Here is a 23,183-nt window from a genome sequence, read left to right as displayed (position 1 = left end):
AAAACTAATATTAAGATCAGAATAGAAAAGAAAAGACTGGAAAACAAATATTTTAAACTTCATGTGAATGGCAATTGCAGTTTGCTGCAGAATAAAACAAAGAAGTTTTCTGTTTTGTTTTTAAAAAAGATAATAGAAAAACAGAGAAACTTATATCAAATATGATAAGTTCCTCAAGTCAAAAAATAATTGACTAAATTTGTCACCTGATATCAGAATTGAACATCAATCAATAAAAATTTTAAAGATTTTTAACAGAATCTGATTGTAATTTTGGCCAGCTATGAAATGGCTCAGATTCTTATATATACATACACAGAACCATTTCTTGATAGATGATAAAATGAATTATGATTTCACTTATTAAAAATTTAAAGAAACTTGTGAGGAAACTAATAAAAGTGATAATTTACAAAAAGTGGAAGATTTTCAATTAAGCTGGAAAACAATTGCCCATAGACTGGAAGACCTTTCTAACAACATCAAAGATCAGTTCATACCCAATTGAAAATTTGCAAGGATTTTTTCCCCAGCTTTTAATGGGTTGGGAAATCTAAGAGACACTTGCTAATAAATATTTGGGTATATGTTGTCTCAAATTTGCAACAAATGTCAACCCCTGGCCTAATGTATGGAACGTGTGGCATAGATAGTTTTTAATCTTTCATACACATTTATTTAATATAAGCCTTATGTTACAAAAGAGCTTTCATAAAATGAAGACACCAAGACAGGTGAAACCTGAGAGTGTTCATACAGGTTTGGTGGAGACTGGAAGTTGTGGGGGAAAACTGATGAGAGGAAAGGGTCTAAGCTAATTGTGGGAAACTGAAAGTCGTTCAGTCGCACAGTCGTGTCCGACTCTTTGCGACCCCATGAACTGTAGCCCACCAGGCGCCTCTGTCCATGGGATTTCCCAGGCGAGAATACTGGAGTGGGCTGTTATTTCCTTCTCTAGAGGATCTTCCTGACCCAGGGGTCGAACTTGCATCTCATGGATTGCAGGCAGATTCTTTACCACTGAGCCACCAGAGAAGCCTGAGGGAAAGTTATCAAGGTCTGTTTGTTCAGAGTCCTGTGGGTCCCTTAATCTTGGGAGATAAGGACTCTCCTTTCCTCCTGGTATAAGGAGGTTGCCTCTCACATGAGGTTCTCATGACCCCTTCAGGGTGATGGAGAAGGTCAGGGAGACCTGCCTGTACCTGCCATTTCTCAGGTTCCTTCAGCTAAAAATATTTAGTTTGCCAAGTGGCTGTATTTCGGAATCACATGTTCTCAGCCCTGCTTTCAGCAAACAGCAAAGGTGAAATAATAAAACTTTAAAGCTGAAGGCATTCACAACCAAGACATTCTCAAATTTCCTAAACAATTTAGTTCATGTATTTTTAATTGTCTTTTTATAGACAAGAACACACATTAAAACAAAAGTTTAGTTCCAACTTTTTAAAAAATTGAAGAACAGTTATTTTCAAGTCTGCTTGGATTGTCTTAATATCCACACTTAGCCTTGGATGTGAAAACATGAGCTGAAGGAACACTTTGAGGTGCTCATCAAAGACTGACTCTGACCTTCTCTGTGCAGGTTCCGATTCACAGCTGAACCCTGTGTGTTTTTGCATGCTTCCTACATGGCCTCTTTGACAGTGGTGCCAACTGTACATGGCGCACATGTGCATGGTGCCAACTGAAAAATGACAACAGAACATGTCCTTGGAGGAGTCACTTTCCAAGACCTCTGACTCCAAGGGACCTGAAGTTCAGTCAGTGGCAGGCTGAAGGCAGACCTGGCTTCTCTCCTGGGGTGATTTATGTTAAGGCTCTGGACCGGGTTCTCAGCCAGATGCCATCCCCCCCACTCTCACCCAGCCCAGGCTGCTGGGACTGTGCCAATAACTCAGTGGTGAACCTGAAACTAAGCAGACAGTCTGTATTAAGAGATTTTTCCATGACTCTCTTCATTACTTCCTTTCCTTTCTGTGGGATTTCACATTCGTGAGCATATCCTCTGAACGTGATATTGTAACAGCATCAGACTTGGCGATTCTGAGTCCCAGGGTACTCATTTCATAAAGAACATGCATCAGAAGAGAGCATTTGAGTTATCCTGTAAATGTTTTTAATTCACCAATAATGTTGAGTTAGCAATCATGGATCCTGGGCCCAGGAGAGGGCTTTCCTGTTGCTAAATTTTGTGCCACTCATTAAAAAAAAAATTTTTAACGTGGATCTTTTCTAAAAGTCTTTATTGAATTTCTTACAATATTACTTCTGTTTTATGTTTTGGTTTTTTGGCCGTAAGGCCTGTAATATCTTAACTCCCCAACCAGGGATTGAACCCACACCCCCTGCCTTGGAAGGTTAAGTCTTAGCCACTGAACCACCAAGGAAGTCCCACTGCTTAAAGCCAGCTAGGATGCATGTGTGTTAAGTCGCTTCAGTTGTGTCTGAGTCTACACGACCTTATGGACTAGCCCACAGGGTTCTCTGTCCATGGGATTCTCCAGGCAAGAACACTGGAGTGGGTTGCCATGCCCTTCTCCAGGGTCAGCTAGTATGGGTTCCATATTGTTACTTCTGAGAGGAAGCCTATAGTCCATTTCAAGAAATTCTTAGCTTCCTTTTTATTTATTTTTTATTCTATTAGCTAGGGAAAGTTAAAAACTGCACAAGGAAAGTCTCCCTATCTCATTCATCAGTTCATTTTTCCCCTTTCATCCTAATTCTCAAAGAAGTAAATAATTACATACAAAGGATACAAACCAAGCTTTCTATTCTATAAGCATCTTAGGAACCAGCATATTTATCTTTCTTCCTATCTGTCTCTCTTTTATTTGTATTGATAAAAAGAGATTAATTTTTTTTTCTAGAAAGCCAGACAAATGAAATCATACAGCTAGAAAATTCTGTATGCAAGATAATGACTATCATTGATTTAGCAGATACATGACTTGATAATACAGATATAAATGCATTCATCTGGATTTTTCAAAGTTTTTCTAAAAGTAAAGACTATGAAATGAAAGGAAAAGATAGGCACTAATTCAGATTTTTCAAAGAAAGGAACCCATAAATAAACTAATTGGACTATCACTCGATTTGTATGTCAGATATGTAAGTACTTAGGGAACACTGTTTGTTTCAGCTGTTCTCATCACTGTGATTAATGACTACTTAAAAGTGCTCGATTCCATTTGTATGCCAGCTGTTCTTGTGTAAAACAAACTGGGACTTTCTCAAGATAGAGTCAGACTGTCTGCAGAGCTTGGGAGCTGATACCTACCAGTTAGAAAAGGAAACGGGTGGCTCTTAGCTCATCCTGATGAGATCAGACCCAGATGCTTGTGACTGAAATATATTCCTAAAGTGGATGCTTGTTGGTGGGGACTTGTAAAATCTAGGGCCTGCCCCATGTGTCAGTTCAGCTTAGTGGAAAGGTTGAGCCAATCGGGAGCTTTATGCATGGTTAGCAAGTTAAAAAGACACAAAGTAGTCTTAACCATACAAACCAGTAGTATTTTCAAAGGGAAATATGCAAGATGAGTCTGTCAAAATCACAGACAAGCTGGACCAAGCAGCAGTAAGAAGTCATCAAGCCGTGGAAGTAATGTTATGTCCTTTCCCAGAGAAGCGGCCACACACAGATCACATCCTGGGGGTAGGCAAAGTGTTGGTGATGGGGGCATGACTTCACAATTAGAAGATTGTATATGTAGGATCATGACCATCAACAATTCAGCAGATAAATGACTTGAGAGTATAGGTATAAATGGATTCATCTGGGATTTTCAACATTCTTTTCAAAGTAAAGACTATGCAATCAAAAGAAAAGAGAGGCAGGGCTTCCCTGGTGGCTCAGTGGTAAAGAATCAGCCTGCCAATGCAGGAGACGTGGGTTTGATCCCTGGTCTGGGAAGATCCCACATGCCACGGAGCAACTAAGCCCTTGCACCACAACTATTGAGCCTGTGGCTCCAGAGCTGGGGAGCCACAGCTACCGAGCCCACACAAAGCAGCTAGTGAAACCCATGAGCTCTAGAGCCTGTGCTCTGCAACAAGAGAAGCCACTGCAATGAAAAGCCTGCAAACCGCAACTAGAGAGTATCCCCTACTTGCCACAACTAGAGAAAAGCCCATGCAGCAAAAAAGACCCAGCACAGCCAAAAAGATATAAATAAAATTACTTTTTTTTAAAAAAAGAAAAGAGAGGCATCGTAGGGAATGATTTCAGCCATGAACTTCAAAGACAGTGAGCAGAAATGCTCACTGCATATTCACTTCCTGTAGAGCAAGTTCAAAAGTAGCTGTGTGATCACTGACTGTACCCTCTGCACTGAAACGCAAAAGGGAGTCTGAGATGGGAGTGATTTTCTTTACCACATGACGACTTTCAAAAGGGTCCATGTGAAAATGAAAACCCTCTTGTAGTCTTTAAGGTGAGTTAGTTTAAGACACAAAGACAGTCAGCAAATACTGTTCAGGCTGTCTCTGTGCCGGTCACTCTGCCTCTAAGGTGGATGCCAGACCTAAAGTAGCGTTTTGTCTCATTGGGAGAGAACAACACTTAATAGCTAAAAGTTGTCAAATGCTTACCATGTTTAGAGGTATAGTGAATATGTCCATCCTCTTATTTATTCCTTAGAGCAACCTTATGATGGCATTATTATAACTACATCCCCACTTTAGAGACAAGGATGCCAAGATATTTGCTCAACATCTCACTATTAGGAATGGCAGAAGCAGGATTCTTGCACCCAAGTCTCTCTGATTCCAAAGACCAGGTGTGGTCTCAGCTACTATGTGGTAGCCACGTGTGTGAGGAAAGTGGCAGTGCCAGGCAGTAAGCATGAGGGAAAATGTTAAGGTGAGTGTCAATGGCAATGTCATGGCAGGTCATCAGAAGAGCGAAGAGCATCTTGAGGAAGCTTAGGGAAAAAGGTGAGGCTTAATCTGAATTTGGATTTCAATTTGTAGTCCAAAGATTAGTAGGGTGAGTTGAGGATGACTACCATACATGGAACAACAGACTGGTTCCAAATAGGAAAAGGAGTATGTCAAGGCTGTATATTGTCACCCTGTTTATTTAACTTCTATCCAGAGTACCTCATGAGAAACGCTGGGCTGGAGGAAGCACAAGCTGGAATCAAGATTGCCAGGAGAAATATTAATAACCTCAGATATGCAGATGACACCACCCTTATGGTTGAAAGTGAAGAGGAACTAAAAAGCCTCTTGAGGAGAGTGAAAAAGTTGGCTTAAAGCTCAACATTCAGGAAACTAAGATCATGGCGTCTGGTCCCATCACTTCATGGCAAATAAATGGGGAAACAGTGGAAACAGTGTCAGACTTCATTTTTGGGGCTCCAAAAATCACTGCAGATGGTGATTGCAGCCCTGAAATTAAAAGATGCTTACTCTTTGGAAGGAAAATTATGACCAACCTAGATAGCATATTGAAAAGCAGAGACATTACTTTGCCAACAAAGGTTCGTCTAGTCAAGGCTATGGTTTTTCCTGTGGTCATGTATGGATGTGAGAGTTGGACTGTGAAGAAGGCTGAGCGCCGAAGAATTGATGCTTTTGAAGTGTGGTGTTGGAGAAGACTCTTGAGAGTCCCTTGGACTGCAAGGAGATCCAACCAGTCCATTCTGAAGGAGATCAGTCCTGGGTGTTCTTTGGAAGGAATGATGCTAAAGCTGAAACCTCAATACTTTGGCCACCTCACGCGAAGAGTTGACTCATTGGAAAAGACTCTGATGCTGGGAGGGATTGGGGGCACGAGGAGAAGGGGACGCCAGAGGATGAGATGGCTGGATGGCATCACCGACTCAATGGACATGAGTTTGAGTGAACTCCAGGAGTTGGTGATGGACAGGGAGGCCTGGTGTGCTGCGATTCATAAGGTCGCAAAGAGTCGGACACGACTGAGCAACTGAACTGACTGACTGACCATACTTTCTCACTAATGCTCTTTTCATGCTGCCAGAGAAAAGAAAAAGTTGGCTCATGAGTCACTGAGTTGATCTATTGTCACTTTTCTTGAAATAACATAGTTATAAATAGAATTGACTTTATACATGTTCATAAAATTTTTAAAATTTTGTATCAAAATGTATCAATATCTCTATTTTATAGATGAGAAATTCCATAAAGCCTCACATACTGGAAGAAGTGATGTAGCTATTGGGAGACAATTCTCCCTGGATCTCCCTCTTTTCTGTCTTATGAAAAGAGGTTTCCTGACTGCCCTTTGCTCTAGACTCTGTCTTCAAGGATGCTAATGAACAAGCCTGGGAAAGATAGTGAAAAGGGTAGATGCTTCCTGCCCACATAAAAATTAGGTTCTCTGAACTCAGGGCTCCTCTTCTGGGACACACCCACTGCGCTTGCAGGCGTCCACCTGGGTCTGTCCATGGGACTGGGAGCAAGGTGCCTGATATGATACGCTGTCTCTGCTGCTTGCTGTGCGTGAAGAACAAAGCCCATTGTCTCTGACCTGGGCATCTCATGTTCATGCCAACAAAAATGGCGGCACTTAGCTTGCAACTGGGGTGAAACCTCAGACCCTTCACACATCAAAGAGAAAGAAATTTATTTACTTTTTTAGATAGGTCAAATTTATCCTCACCCTTATTTTTTTTCTCTTTTTTTTCCCCCTCATTGCACGGCATGTGGGATCTTCATTTTGGACTAGGGTTTGAACCCATACCCCCTGCAGTGGAAGCATGCTTTCTTACCCACTGGACTGCTATGGAAGTCCCTGTCCTCATCCTTATTGAAAAATAAGGCAGCTGCTTTGGCATCCATCAGATTACTATCAAGTAGATCCATCTTAGAACCCAGAGAAACCAAAGAAGACAAAATGCTCTTGTGAGCGTCTCTCTTTAACACTTATTCAAGGTGTCCAGTACTTAGTCGCTTGGTTGTGTCCGACTCTTTGTGACCCTATGGACTGTAGCCCACCAGGCTCCTCTGTTCATGGGGATTCTCCAGGCAAGAATACTTGGGTGGGTTGCCATGACTCAGGGATCAAACCCAGGTCTCTGGCATTGCAGGCGGATTCTTTACCATCTGAGCCACTGGGGAAGCCCAGGGACTAGGTTAAATACAGTTCTCTCCATGTCCTTACCCTCAAAGTGGTCATCATCTAAAGCAAGGGTTGACAAGCTGGCCTGTGAGCCAAGTCTGGCCCACATCTGTTTTATTAAATAAGATTTATTGTCTAGGTATGATCAACTGGCTGCTTCTGTGCTACAATAGTAGAGTTGAGTTGTAATAGAAACTGTATGGCTTACAAAGCCTAAAATATTTACTCTGTGACTCTTTAAGGAAAATATTTGCTAACCTCTGATCTAAAAGAAGAGATACATGAAGAATAAAGAATGCCCTCAAATCATGCTAAAGACAGAGGTGTGAACAGAACATTGTGAGAATAGAATACAAAGCTATAAGCACCCACATGTACTCACATAACCTCCCCATTCCTCCATGCACGCACACACACGTCATTTACATACACGGTCTTACTTCATCCTTGCAGTAACTTTATTAGATTAGTAGCTCTATAAATTGGGAGCATCTCCTCTACAAACTAGGTTCAGATTTAAAGCTTTGCCAATTACTACCTGAATGAACTAGAGGTAATTTACTTCTCTGTGCCCCACTTGCCAAACATGAGTAATATCACCTATATATCGAAGAGTTCCTGGAAGGATTCAATGAAGGCTTAGAAGAGCCTCTGGTACACGGTAAACAACATGTAACTATTCATTATCACTTATCTCCATTTTCCAGATGAGTAAATTGAGAGACAGAGGAGTAATTTTTTCAAAACCACGTAAGTAGAAAAAGGTATATGCAGAACTTATCCCCAACTCTCACTCACAAACCTGGGCTTTTTGCCACTATTATTATATTGCTTCTCAATAATAAAGGCTTATTAAATTTATAAGGAAAATCACCACAGTAACATTTCTTTACATTTTCCAACAATGCTATTTTTCAAATTGTAATTTTTGGTTTGTTGGCTTATCCTACATGTCCTTTGTACTGTGTGAGTTATACCAGGGCCTTATTGAATTTGCTATATTAATATATTCATTCCTGACACTTCAATGGCTGTCCTTTGAAGTCAAGTCTACTTTTATTATTAAAATAATGATGTTTCTGGCTTTAAAAGTATAAGTCTAAGCAAAGCTTTTGCTAGTGATCTATCTAAAAATATTCAGGTAATTTTAGATTAAGAATAGTACTTTTAAATACTAAACTCAAGTAATTTGATACTATTGTATTGCTCTAAAAAATATTCCCCCAAAATATGCCCAATGGTGATATTCTCCATATAGTTTTCATATTGTCAGTTTATCTTATCCGTATTATTCAACTGGGTTAAAACAAAAAAGCAAACAAATCACCAGTAAGTGGTTTATAGCCTTTCTGGGAATGGTGCTAAAGGGAAATGTATTTCCTGAAACTCCTTACCTCTTATCTCCAGGTATCTTCAGATTACTGCCTTTGGCAGACAAATAGTATGAGGAAATCTTGCTGAGAAATATGTTACTATTTAAATAATTTTATGTCAATAAAAACCAATATCCATTTGATTTGACACATCATTTTGAGCTTCTAGAAAATATTTTCCATCATTGACAGTGCTGCTTCTTTGACAAGGAAATAATATATCTGAAACCTACTTACTAAAAGTGGAGGACAATTATTACCTAGAACCTAAGTGAGAGAGATAGTATACCAAAATCATCTCTAAGATGAAGAAAAGAATGTGTGTTTGGTCTGTACCAGACTAAAAGATGTCGTGTCTACCTGAACACCATCACAGTGGCTCAGCGTGGAACTTTTCCCTCATTCCATTTTGATGTTTGGCCATTGGCTTATGAAAACTCTTTCCAGAACTTACTTGCTGGGAGGTTGTTTTTCAAAGATGTTATTTTTTATATTACATTTGTCCTCTGTATGAAGCTCCCAAAGAAGAATTCCCCTGGTCTTTGTTCCTCTTGAGAAGCTGCTCTGTGTTTTTATCTAGTGGACCCTGTCATCAGTCATGTAACTGACAGCATTCCCCTCTACACTGGCTGCTAGGCAGTCAAATTTTCACTTGCCTCTAACAAGTATGCAGGATTTTCACAGAATGCGTTTTGAATTCTAAACTTAGTCTCAGCCCTGTCGAACTTTCTTTTCTATACTTAGGCCTGTTGCTCATTTGTTTTTTATCTTGTTACATCTTATATATCTTTGTAATCCATCAAGAGAGACTTGGAAATGCACTGATGGGTATGTATCCTATAATCTGTGCTCTGGTTCATGAAATTGGGTGATAAATATAATTACCACACCATTTGATGTAAGCAACTTTATTTTGAAATAAAGAATTACACATTCTTTGAAATTATACATTGGTTCACACAGAATAATCTTCACCTCAATTCCTAAAATCAAAGTTACTTTTAAAAGTCTTCTAGTAAAATGATTAGACGGGTTAGCTTTAGACTTAAAGGCATGGTAAGGAAACTGTTTATATCAGATCCATTTTATCTTGCCGTTTGGAATGTGTGCTTGCTCCCCATTTTGTGCTCAGTACTGACAAAACAATCTCTCCCCAAAGATTTACCCTATTCTTATATTACAAAACTTTTCATAAAAGAAGAATTTTTAAGTCACATAAATTTGAAATCATATTTTTGTAACCCAGCATTAAAATGTACAAAAAGCAAATCAGAATTTTTAACTGAAGGTATGTTTCCAAGTCAACATAGACAAGTACCGTGTATGAAACTAGTTTTTAGGAATATTTTCAGTTCAATGAAGTATACTAAACACTGTTCTTAATGATAAATTTGGAAAAATATAAATTTCTAAAAAATTCCTTTTAGAAAGGAATTTGTGATACTAAAATAGATCTACAAATGTTCAAAATATTAATACTGTTACTTAATGGTAGTAGAGGAGGTGACTGGACATTAAAGACCACTGACTTTATTTAACCAGGTCTTCCTGGAGTGTCCTGAACATGAAGCATAGCAGTCACAGGGCACTCACTTTCGGGGAACAGCAACTGTGGGCTTTTTACACAGGATTTCCAAAGGGCAGAGATGCTCCTCAGGAAATGGGAGGGGTGGGGTGGGTTAATTTCAAGAATAAAAAGCTTTCCTTGAGCATAATATGATCTCACCAGACTGACTGCTTGCCAAAAGCCTGAAATCAGAAGCACAACTGAGTCCAATCCAAGTGACCTCATTTCTACACAGGGAGAGCATGTCTAAGATTTTTATTTAAAGAAATAAAATCCACTGGTGAACTCCATAGAAAGGTATATAATGCATTTCTTTTTTGAACCCCTTCTGTGTTCATTTGGAAGTTTAGAGAAATCTGTAATGATCTGCCTCGCGACTTCTTAACTTTATCAGGGACCCTGGATGGAACATGAGGTCTACTATGTAAACTTCCAGGGGAGGGAGTGCCCCCATCACTCCCTTTCGGGATTCGCTCATCAGCTTAACTTCATTCCAGGCTCTGCCGTACTCCCCGCGAACAAGAGAGCAGCCCACACCAATTTTATCAGCCAGAGCCTGTGGGAGAAAACACGAGATCAACCAAGAGTGAGGAGGGGAGGGGCGGAGAAAAAGGCTTGGTTGAAAGACCCACCTTGCTTGAAGGTGAGATATACACTCTTGCAAAGGAAAAAAAAAAAGTGCTTAGAAAGGAGGCTGGGAAAATGTACAGGATTGTGACAGGGGTTGGTAAAATGTGTTAAGTTTCCTTGTTCCTCAGGATTCTGTGGACTCGAAATTTGTGTGTAGGTCCTGCTGGGAAGGGACATTTTTCAGGCAGGTATGCTGCATTGTATCAGCACAAGATTGATAATGTAATTGGAGAAAAGCTGTTCCACGGGCTTTCAGCACTACTGTGTCTATCAATCTTTCCATGCTCCTGGGCTGTTCTTTGGGTGTGAAATGCAGTGGGATTGAAGAGAGGGATCAGATTGGGGTGGGGTGGGAGGGACCTGTTTGTTCTGTGTGGTGTAGACTGGTGCAGCCAGACCAGCAGACGTGTGAGCAGCTGGTCCTTGGGCTGCCTGCTGCCCAGTCCTCAGGGGTTGCTATGTTCTTTGGAAGCTGTCTCTTCCTTCAATTTGTCCTGATTTTAAAAGCACTTTTTAAATAATCTGGAAAGTTCCTAGTCCCATCATAGGGGATAAGAGAGCTGGTTGGGTTTGAATTTCAGTTCAGTCACTGATTAGTGTCACCTTAAGGACATGACTCACTTCTTTATGCTTCTGTGTCTTCATCTGTGGGACGATAACAATGGTGTAGCCACCTTCCTTGCAGGTGGGTGTGAAGATCAACTGAACTCATGCTGTGAATGCTGGCACAGAGTACGGGCTCAGTAAATGTTCCTAGTACCAGAAGGCAACGCTTGCGTTGATTCAATCATCTCTGTATTTCTACATGCATGTCATTATTGATTGCTTACTATGTAAAGACTGCTACCAGGGAGTCTTGGGTGAACCCAGATGATGGAGGCATGGTTGTTATTTTTAGGACCTTACATTCCATCTAGTCTGATCAACAGTCAATGGTAGCATAACAGTATCTGGATGTTTGGTACTCCTGTGATATATTAATAAGAAATATATATTTGATCTTTGTCCGTCCTGGCAGAGGGCTCCTAAAACTCTTGGAATTTCCTAAGTGATGAGATCCATAAGGTGTCTTTTGTTTTGTGAGTGAGGTGACTTTTGGACCCTGCCTAAGGATGGGAGCTGGTTGCCAGGAGAATCAATTCTGTGAGTGAAGGGTTGAAACTTTCACTTCTGCCCCTGACCTCTAGGGAGGGGAGAGGGGTTGGAGGTTGAATCAATAGCCAATGGCCAATGATTTAGTTAATCACACCTATGCTATATATCATTCATTAAAAAGCCAAAACTCTTGGAGAGCTTCTGAGTTGATGAGCAGTGTCTTCAGAGAGCTTGGAAACCCAGAGCCCTTTTCGCACAGCCTGCCCTGTGTCTCTCCTACCTGCCTGTCCCTGAGTTATACTCTTTTATAATAAAGAGTCATACTCTTTGATAATAAACCACTGCTCTAGTAATAATAATAATATTTCTCTACTTTCTGTGAGCCACTCTAGCAAATTAATTGAACACGAGGAGGAGGTTACTGGAACCTTCAGTCTACAACCTGGTCACTCAGATGCGCAGGTGACAACTTGGGCTTGTGACTGTCACCTGAAGTAGGCAGTGGTGAGGGGGAAGCAGTCTTTTAAAACTGAGCCCTTAACCTGTGGGGTCTGACCCCATCTCCGGGTAAAGAGTATCCAAATTGAGTTGAATTGTAGGACACCCAGCTGGCAGCAAATAATTGTTTGGATGTGTGGAACAAGCCTCTGATCCCCTTGAAATTGGTCCTAGAATCATTTTACACTCACAGTAGGGGGTAGACACACACACACACACACACACACACACACACACACACACACACACAAATATAATCATCTTTTCCAAAATAGTATTTAGTGATCTCTTATTCCATATCAAGGCACTTTAAATCATCAAAATACCCCTGTGGAATACTATCGTATTCCCCATCTTTCAGAGAGTAAGACTGAGGTCAGACAATTTTCCCAAGGTCACCATAAGGGTTGACCTAACATGAAAGCCATGGAATCTATCTCCAGAGTCTGAGTTCTTGTAGGACCTTAGTTCTCCAACCAGGGGTTGAACCCGGGGCCCCAGCAGTGAGTGAACCAAGTCCTAACTACTGAACTGCCAGGGAATTCCCAGTCTGAGTTCTTAACCTCAGCTGAGTTGAACCTGGAAGTTTCTGTTTACTTCGTAAAATGGGAAAAAAGGTCACTTGCTCATAGGAAGAGGTGAAGATGGAAAGGCTTAGGAAGGAGGGCTGATGTGGGGACATGACTGCTGAGGAAAATAAGAAAAGTCCTTGGCTAGGAGCTGGAAAAGGTGGCCAGGCAGCACGTGAACCACCATCTTGGATCCCGAATTGGCAGTGGCACACCCCACGGTCACGTTCTGCAGCCTGAGTGTCAACGTGGAAAGGGCAGGCAGTTGGATCAGTCCAGGGTAGGCAGGCAAGGCAGAGGAGTGGAAGGATGGGGGGGCAGGAAGATGAAGGAAATCAGGGAGCAGGTTATAAGGTCTGTGGGCAATTTATCTAGGCTGCCATGGGGGAAAGGAGCTGGAAGAAAATGGGGGAGATGAACAGTATGTGTAGGAGGTGTGAACGATTTAGGAGGAATAGAAGGATGAGACATTTTACCAGTGAAAAAAGTAAGAACCTTGAGTTCTGGGTCAAGACCCTAACATTTAAGACAAGGGTGGAGGAAAAGAAGTCTCCAAAGGAGACTGAGATGAAACGACGAGAGGACAGAAGTGACTGAGGAAAGTGGTGCTGAAGAAAGGGAAGGATCAATGACAAATTCTCTGACGTATCAAACAAAAGAGACACTAGATCATTATGATCCTTGTCGGGAGGGAGCAACAGCCAGACTGCAGAGAGCTGAGGATAAAAGTGAGATCAAGGAGTTGAGATCACTCAGAATTTTTGACCAGGAATGAGAATTATCTTCAGATAGAAGCAGTGTAGTAGGTTTTGGCTCAGATAGGCATGGGTTCAAATTCCAGCTGTATCTCTGGGTAAATTCCTTGTCTAAATATCAATTTTCTTGTCTTTAAAACAGAGGTAATAGTTTCAGCCTTTGGCCTATTTGAGACTGTTCATAATTATGTTTATCAAATGCCTGGTACATAAGCTCACATTGACAACTGTCGTGTAATGGGGCTGTATACAGGAGTGGTTGTAGAGATCATGAGAAAAGATTTACATTTTCTCTTTAGATAGAATGGACTTAAGTTTAGATTTTAAAGGAGAAACAGCTGGCAAAGTGAAAGAGATTTAATATGAGAGAGAAGAACTGATAGAGCAAGAAATCCCAGGAAATAGGAAAGACTGGCATTTGGGCTACAAATAGGATTAGCTTGAAACTGGAGGCAAAATGCAATGAAGTTTGTAGGTATTCAGGAGAAGGCTGGAATTTTATACATTTAAATCTATGGTTCAGAAACCATTTTCTCAGCCCCTATTATATTTCAGACACTGAATACAATGCAGGGAAAAAAAGATCACCCCCTCCCTTTCGCCTCTTCTGGTTCTAGTGTCCTCATCTCCGTGAACAGTGCCATCATTTCCAGTTGCCCTGACCAGAGTCTGGAAATCATTTTCTTCTCATGCACTCTCTCGTACAACTGTTAGGCAGTCAGCAGCTTCTTTCAGTTTTACCTCCTGTGTCTCCCTCTAAACTCACTGCTCATTTGTAGCCTCTTCCATGGCTTTTGTATCTGTCACCCAGACATCTTGCTCCAGGGACCTTCCAGCTGGTCTTCCTGTCTCTAGTCTTAGCCACATTCTAGTTCATTCCCTGTTCTGTAGCCTCAGTGGTCTTTCAAAATCACATTACCATGCTCCCCTTAACTTTCAGTGGCCGCTCACAGATTTTAGAATCAAGTGCAAACTCACACGGTGCTTTACTGTCTGGCCCTTTAGCCCATCCTTCCCTGCTCTTCTGGATCCAGACCTATTCTCCATCCCTCACGTGGATCACTGACTCTCATACCTGTTATTTTGAATAAAATGTTTAGAACATCTGTGTCTTTCCTTCTTTCCTGCTGGAGTCCTATGCAGCCTTTAATGCTGAGGCCACATATCATTTCCTCCCCTGAAACTTTCCCTGAAGTCACCTGAGAACCCACAAGTTTGGCTTCAGACCCTCTTGAGTGCAGGGATTGTCACTTTATTATCCCTATATTCCCGACCTTGGAAGAGGCCCTGGTCTAGAGTTCAGTTCAGTTCAGTTGCTGGGTCATGTACAACTCTTTGTGACCTCACAGACTGCAGAACGCCAGGCTTCCCTGTCCATCACCAACTCCCGGACCTTGCTCAAACTCATGTCCATTGAGTTGGTGATGCCATCCAACCATCTCATCCTCTGTCGTCCCCCGGTCTAGAGTAGGTGTGTCACAAATATAGAATGAATATGCTTCTAACAGTCTGGTGAGCTTACATGTGTGTATGTATATACACATACATATATATGCCAAATATAAGTACATCTAAATGATAGTATTAGTATTACATAGTTAATTGTTAGCAACTGGCTCACTCCACAACAATGAACACAAAACATTTTTACCTTATTGGAAATGAGGCAAAACATCTTAAATACCTTGAAAAGCAAAGCTCGATGGTAGAAGATTCCTTTTTTGATCAGTCCAATTGGTACAACATTGGATTTAAGTTGAAATTTTAGTTCACTTATATGAAGCTCCCAGCTGAAATCCTGTAGTTTTTCTTTTGGAATCTTACCACCCATTTTTTCAGCCACATACCTGCATCAATTGCAGTGAGATTGAATCAGTCAAGTTTAATATTTCACTGTCTTCTGTGTAATTATACTTGTAAAACATGTTTTCCTTCTGATTTTTGTTTTACTTTATGTATTTACTATAAGTTAAGATTATGCTTGGGCTTCCCTGACAGCTCAGTGGTAAAGAATCTGCCTCTAATGCAGGAGACACAGGAGATGTGGGTTCGATCCCTGGGTCAGGAAGATCCCCTCACGGAGGGCATGGAAACCCACTCCAGTATTCTTGCCTGGAGAATCACATGGACAGAGGAGCCTGGTGGGCTATACAGTCCATAGGGTTGCAAAGAGGCAGACACGACTGAAGCCACTGATTATGCTTACTCTCTTCAAACTGTCATATATAAGCTGAAATTCTAAGAGTTTCATTCAGCAGGAAAAAAGAAATGAATGCTAATTTTCCTAACGTTTATAGCAAGATACAGATCAATATCACATTACATTTGTATCAATGCAGGTTTTGAATGTTATCGCACTCTTGGCAAGTATTTTCAAATGTTTGAATCTGAATTGTCCTGACGTATGGTCCTTCTTTTAAGGAATTTAACCTCATCCAAACACATAGGACCACTGCATACCGTTAGGTTCACGATTATTTTCAAGTTTTATCCTCTTCTTCTTTTAAATTTTATTATTATTATTTTTTAATTTAGAGAAAGATATATGGCATTTACATAACACTGAAGTTAGAGGAGGGAGGAAGAGGCACAAAGGAAAAAGTAAGTAACGATTACATGAGGAGGTGAGTTGGGCACGTTGTACTTTGCCTGAGAGTTTCTCCTAAAAGTAGGCTCTCACTGAGGATGTCACTCAGCACACCAGTAAAAATCCTCTGTCAACTGCGGCTACTTACATCATGGAGTAAAAGCAGAATTGCACACCGTTAAGAAAGAATTTCCTCTTGCTGTTTATGGAACCAACAAAGAAGAGCAATGGTGAAAACCAAGAGAAAGGATTGGGCAGAACGCTGACCTGCGTTGTCAGCCAGCCAGGTATTCCACTAGGAGCCAAATGCATGGGAAAACATCTCTGTATCACTCTCCTGGTGTGGGCTCAGATTAAAAAAAAAAAATGGGGGATTGATGAAAATGATTTCTGATAGGAACAAAGCATGAGGAAATTTGACAAATGTTGAAATGAGCTAAGTCAGAATCTGCTTGAGTCATCACTTCTCAAGGACACCAGGAAAAATTCAGTAGCCAAAAAAACATTCCCTTCCAGAGCCAGCTGACAAGGAGTCAGTGATCTGGCGGCTGTGTTTCTTGCAGTTGTCACATCCAGGTTTGGTGCCTGCAACTCACTTCTATTTGGAGAAGGTACAAGCTCTTACAGAGACTGCAGCTGTTGCACAAGCCAGGAGCTCACGACTGGCTGGTGTCAGTTAAGAAAGTGAGCCTCCATTTCCAGGAAGTCTTAATCCCTGTCAGCTATAAGGTCAAGTTCTCAGTCTTCTCTTGGTGGGATCAGAGTAAACGCTCTCATTTAGGAGGCAACCTCACTGGATTATACAGAGCGCCGAACCATCTCTGAGAATACCCACAATGCCACTTTAGAGCAATGTGAGACACAAAATATCGGACATATAGCATAAAAATATCGGGTGATCATTTTATTAGGAACCAACTTGTGAGTTTACAAATAATACACAATAGGATTCCTTCATTTATAACTTCTTTGGAATCACCCTGAAAGATGCTTTTCATGGTTTAGCAGGAGAAAATGACAGAGACATTTTTCTTTAAGTAATTTCTAGCTCCTAAGTTGTGATTTTTGGCAGAAATATTATCCAAAATAGAAATGGAGGCTTTCTTTCCAAATCTTTGTGTTTCTGCTTCAGAGTCAGAGTGCTGTTACAGTTCGATTTTATTATGGTGTAGTTGTCTGAAAACTGACTAGAACAATGCAAATCACTAACATCAAAAATGATTTTTCATAAACTGAAAACGCGTGTGTATACACAGACAGCTTACTTTGCAAGAACCTCAATCTGCTCCTTTATATTGGTGATGGGAAGTACGGATTTGGTCACTTCATACACATAAACACAGAAGTCAGGATCAGAGGGAGGGAACCATTCTTTCTCAAGGCTTCCTTCTCCAGTCAATTTGGGTGCTGCTGCAACCTCTTCCTCCTCCTTCACTTTTTCCTCTTCTTTTTTCCCTCTGCCTTTCCTTAGAGAATAAACAACAGCAAGCAAAATAACAGAGTGAATAAGCACTAACTGTGCTCTGAGTTAATCTGAAGAGCATCATGGGAATATAGTATTTGCTATATACCTCAATAACCATACCCTACATATTTTTCAAAGTTTCCATGACAAGGAGTTTTACAGTCTCTATATTTGTGGGAGAAATTATTTTTCAAGAGAATACTACATGATTGATACATATTATGAAAATCATATATTGCTTTTATGCACCATTTCTTATCAAAATATTTGGTACACTGTAGGTATGCAATAAATATTTATTGAATTGGGGAAAAAATAGGTTGCCTCCTCAGGGAGTCTAAGCCAGTCTTTTATCATCTCTTGCTTCAGCTGAGACCTTCTGCAAGAAGAATTTGGATCCCAATTTTTAGAACAATTACCCAACACACGGGGGCTTCCCAGGTAGCACTAGTGGTAAAGAACCTGTCAAAGAACCTGCCTGTCAATGCAGGGGACGTAAGAGATGCAGGTTTGATCCCTGGGTCAGGAAGATCCCCTGGAGGAGGGCATGGCAACCCACTCCAGTATTCTTGCCTGGGGGATCCCATGGACAGAGGAGCCTGGAGGGCTATAGTCCATAGGGTCACAAAGAGTTAGACATGACTGAAGCGACTTAGCATGCACACATATCCAAAACATGGTAACAGGCAAAAAAAACAAAATAAGGAATGCAAGGAATTTTCATGTAATGCAGGGACAAAGACCTCATGCAAAGTTTATCTAGGGAAATGTACTTAGTTCTGTACTTAGGGAAAATAGAATGTACCTAGTAAACAGTAAGGATACTGTTTACTCTCAGTGAAAAGTTCCAGACTTAGAGAAGTTACTAGTTAACATACAAATTTTTGTTTAGTATGGATGCAAATTATTTCCATTCAATGGAAAAGATACTCCCAAAGGTTACAATTTATTGTCCTGTAAGACGTAAGTCATCCTACAAGTTTTTAAAATGTAGCTCAGCAATCTTTTTCTAATATTCTTTAGTTAAATTGGATACAAATATATATATATTCTCAAGTGATCTTTTTCCAGTATTAACATCTTACTAATTCTCTCATTATTAATGAGTTGAACAAACAATGACTGGAGTTCTCATTCCAGGTAACAGGGAGTAAGTACACTTCACCCTGTCTCTCATACTGAATACAGTCCTAAAACCTGGACAGGGTACATGCAATCGCTATTTGAAAACTCTGAAAAATAATTCATAGCAGAAAGATCAGAAAAGACCAACATTTGAATGACTACTGAACTGATGGCGAGCTTATCTTTTAATTTTCCTCCACTATTCTCCAACCTGAAGTAAACATCGCCCCATGTCTGGAAGTGGGCATCAGCACATAGAGAGAGCTCAAGGAGAAGTCTACTTGAGAAACAGGAAAGAGAGAGAATGGAGGAAAGCCCTGATTTTGATTCTTTTTTCTTATTTTTATCCATTCTCTTATGCCCCAGCCACTAAGGAATCTTGTGATGGTGGTGGCAGTGGTGACATTAAGGTCCCTAAGAATCTAAAACTGCCTTATTCATGCTCAGCCCTCCTGCTGTTTGGCTGTGGATATGCGTGCTGTCATGGCAAGAGTGTTGCAGCACAGGGTAAATAATGGTTTTGGCTTAAGGACCAAAAGGGAAACTCCAAGGAACCAGAACAGACAAGTGAGGTCATGGAGATGGAGGAGCTCAGGAAAGCAACCCTATAAAAGTGTTTTATGAATTCCTAGGCTTATTCAAAGCTGTGTGCGCACAGTTCTGACCCTAAACAGCACATACATAGATTTTGAAGATGGAACTATGGTATAGACCACCGCCCAAGTCCCAAATGGATCTTAGTTGGCACACATGCAGGGCTGATCCAAATAGCACTGCAAAGCCTTTGAGAATGGGATAAACAGTAGATTGGCAACTGGCTGGAATTTGAAGACTGAAAGCAACTAGGGCAATTGACTGCTAAAACACACACACAAAAGAAACATTCTTCTTAGAATGTGTCTAAGACCCATAAATAAGAACTGTAGGACTTATAACATATTACAATCTAATTACTCAACATATGAAGAGCCAGGAAAATCTCACCTCATATGGGGAAAGGCCATCAATACGCATCAATGCTGAGATGATACAGATGTAAAATGTTCCAACAAGTAAAACACTCTTGAAATGAACAGGGAGTCAGAAAGTCTTAGAAAAAGAAGATATAAAAATAGAATTTGGAGCTGAAAAATGCAATAACCAAAACCTAAAAATCACAACTCTCTGAATAGGTTTCATAGCAAAATGGAGATAACAAAGAAAATAATCTATGAATTTGAAGATATGTCAATAAAAATTATGTGATATGGATAACACAGAGGACAAAAGATTGAAAAAGTAATTGACAAAGTCTCAAGGACTTGTGGTGCAATAAAAAGAGCTAATATTGGTATCATAGAGTCAGAAGAAGAGGGAAAAGAAGGCAGTACAGGAAAAAAAATTGAATAAATTAGAGCTGAAATGGTTTCCTCAATTTGGTTAAAGACATAAATCTACATAGTCAAGAATTTCAGGGAATGTTCGAGGGGGAGACAGCTTCGGCGAGGATCAGGATACAATAGCTTCAATTAGATATTAATTAGAGATGTAAAGAGTAATAGAATGAGGATAGCTCAGTAGGAAAATTCAGTGGAGAAAAGAGGCTGAGTAGCTTGGTTTACACGGGAGACCAATAAAACTTCAAGACAAGAAGTTTGCACCACTTACGTAGGCCGCAGGCGTCCTTCCGTTCTCCCAAAGGAGAGGAGACACTGAGGCCTCCCCGGTCAGATCTTAGAAGCCCAGGCAAAGTTAGTAAGCATGGTGGGCTCCGCGCTCCAGATGGAGACTCAGCCAGAGTTTGAGAGAGCGAGCGACATGGGGAGACCAGTCTTTCGAGGAACTGATCCCAATTCTTTATTTTCCAGAGTCTGTTTTTATATACTGAGGTGGTATACAAAAGTCACGTGGGGACAGCAGTCCTAACTTTTATTAAAGTCAGGTGCTTCATACAAATGTATACAGAGGTCTTAGGGGTGTTATATCATCTTCTGGCCAGGGGGGCCTGCTGACAATTTATGACCCTCTCCTTGTGACAGTGGTCAGTCAACCAGAACACTTTTTTCTCCAAGGGTGATTATTCTTAAAACAGATGCCACCCAAATAAAGTTACATTCCTATAGGGTAAGGGTGTAGTGGGTTTTAGTTAAGGAAAGAATTTACTTAGCCTAAGGTCTAATGTGATTTATATCAAAGGTTAATACTTATTTCTTCTATATATTCATTAATGTGTGTAAGGGCAGGGGATGTGGAGTCTTAGCAACAAACATTGGCTCAACAAATGAAAAACCCTTCACCAATACAATTTCTAATCAGCCCACTATACTTATACTAATGGTTTTCTAATTTTTCTAAGGAACCTGTTTTTAGAAGGTTTAAAGCATCTTGTGCCTCTCACGGTTGGGAGGCTGTGAGCAATCACATGTGGCCGGACAAGCCTGTCAGGCAGGCTAGAGAACCTTCAGAGGAGTTTGTAGGTTGAAACACTCCTATCACGCCCAGGAATTATTATTAACTGGAGCTCTAAGTTAACTCCTTCTCTGAAAGAGGTGGTGGGGGACAGCCCCCCGTAAAGTCAGAGGTGTAGGTGAGAGCACAAAGTAGTCAAGTAGGCAGGCTCTGGTTATGGGGGTAGATGCTCGAGGATTTCCAGGGGGACTCCTGAGGCTCGATCCCGCCTTTGCATGTGTCGAGCCTCCTTCCTCATGACCTTTGCCATGGGCCTCCGGAGTGCCTCACGCTGGCCCCCAACAGTACACCCAAAGAAATACACTCCAGACACATTGAAATCAAACTACTGAAAACTAAAGACAAAGCGGATGATATGATTGCCCATGTAGGGAATCCCAAAGAATCTCCTGAAAAAACTCCAAGAACTAAGAATGAGTTCATCAAAATCTGAAGATATAAGAACAACACACAAATCCATTATGTTTCTACATAGTGAAAATGAACATATGGAAACCAAAATTTAAAAAAAAAAAATTGGAGCACTCACAATTATGCCAAGAAAATGAAATCCTTAGGTATAAACTTCTCAAAACACGTACAGGATTTGTGTGCTGAATATTAAAAAGTGTTGTCAAAAGCAATCAAAGAAGATCTAAATACATGATGAGATGTCCTGTGTCCATAGATTTAAAGATTCAACATAGTAAGATATAATTCTCCTCAAATGATCTCAAGGTTTAATGGAATTCCTGTTAAAATCCAAGCAAAGTTTTTTGTAGAATAGAAAATATTTTCTAAGATGTATATGGAAAGGCATAGGCCCTAGAATAGCTAAATCAAATGTGATGAAAAATAATGTGGGAACAATCAAAAGTGATTGATAAAAAGTCTTACATATAGTTACAGTAATCCAGATAGAATAATACTAGTCGAGGGACAGACATGCAGATTAACATAACGGAAGCCCCAACCCACCACAGGTACACTCAACTATTTTGACAAAGTGAAAGTGAAAGCCACTCAGTTGTGTCCAACTCTTTGCAACCCCATGGACTATATAGTCCATGGAATTCTCCAGGCCAGAATACTGGAGTGAGTAGCTGTTCCCTTCTGCAGGGGATCTTCCCAACCCAGAGATGGAACCCAGGTCTCCCACATTGCAGGCGGATTCTTTACCAACTGAGCCACAATAGAAGCCCAAACATGTAAATTTCTTTTCTTATCATGTCCTTGTCTGGTATCGGCATTTGAATAATGTTGGTATCATGAGCTGGGAAACATTCTATTTTCTGGGAAAGAGTGTGTAGAGTTGGTGTTAATTCTTTGAATTTTTGGCAGAATTCACTAATGAAACCATCTGGGTCAGGAAATTTCTCTTTTGGGTTTTATGAAATCAACTTTTTAAATAATTACATGATTATTTTTAGCATCTATTTCATCTTTAGTAAGTTGTGATAATTTGTAGTTTTTGATGAACTGGTCCATTTCATCTAAGTTGCTGATTACAATGCTTAGTAGGATTGACATAGTTATTGACATTTTAAAAAAGCCAGCCTTGATTTCATTGACTTTCTCTGCTGTTTCTCTGTTTTAAATTTTGTTGATTTTTGTTATTATTTTCTTCCTTCTAATTGTATTGAGTTTATTTTTCTAGATTCTTGAAGTGAGAACTTAGATTATTGATTTACAACCTAATACATTTTAGTGAAATAAATTTCCCTATCAGCATTGCTTTGGCTGTGTTTTCGTTCAATTCTTTGTATTTTTAAATCCTTTTGAGACTTCCTTTTGTCCCAGAGATTATTTAGAAGTATATCATTCAGTTTCCACATGTTTAAAGATTTTCTTCTTGTCTTTCTGTCATTAATTTCTAGTTTGATTCTATTATGATCAGAGAGCATATTCTGTATGATTTAAACTACTTTAAAAATTTTTTGCTGTGCTTTGTTTTATGACCCAGAGTATTATAAATGTTACAAATGCAGCTGAAAAAATGTGCTGGTGA

At 40.3% G+C, this 23,183-nt stretch overlaps 1 protein-coding gene and 1 long non-coding RNA gene across 11 annotated transcripts in view; one reads left to right on the top strand and one right to left on the bottom strand.

Moving 5' to 3' along the window:
* The window catches only part of LOC139186456 (uncharacterized), a 331,485-nt gene that overhangs the window by 138,224 nt on the left and 170,078 nt on the right, over nt 1-23,183 (top strand). The window lies entirely within an intron of this gene.
* ARMC3 (armadillo repeat containing 3) overlaps nt 9,350-23,183 on the bottom strand; it is a 92,224-nt gene continuing 78,390 nt past the window's right edge. For 7 of the 8 annotated variants that reach the window (XM_019973035.2, XM_070800823.1, XM_070800819.1 and 4 more), the window contains 3 exons: nt 17,424-17,624; nt 15,256-15,418; nt 9,350-10,580 (listed from right to left, as the gene is read on the bottom strand). In XM_019973035.2, coding sequence (XP_019828594.2) covers nt 10,371-10,580; nt 15,256-15,418; nt 17,424-17,624 — 574 coding nt within the window. In that variant the 3' untranslated portion in view covers nt 9,350-10,370. Of the gene's footprint in view, nt 10,581-15,255; nt 15,419-17,423; nt 17,625-23,183 lie in introns of those variants that run through there. The other variant, XM_070800827.1, reaches the window with a different exon arrangement.

Source organism: Bos indicus, chromosome 13 (genome assembly GCF_029378745.1).
Source record: "Bos indicus isolate NIAB-ARS_2022 breed Sahiwal x Tharparkar chromosome 13, NIAB-ARS_B.indTharparkar_mat_pri_1.0, whole genome shotgun sequence".
NCBI lineage: Eukaryota > Metazoa > Chordata > Mammalia > Artiodactyla > Bovidae > Bos > Bos indicus.
This window is presented reverse-complemented; position numbering and strand designations above follow the sequence as displayed.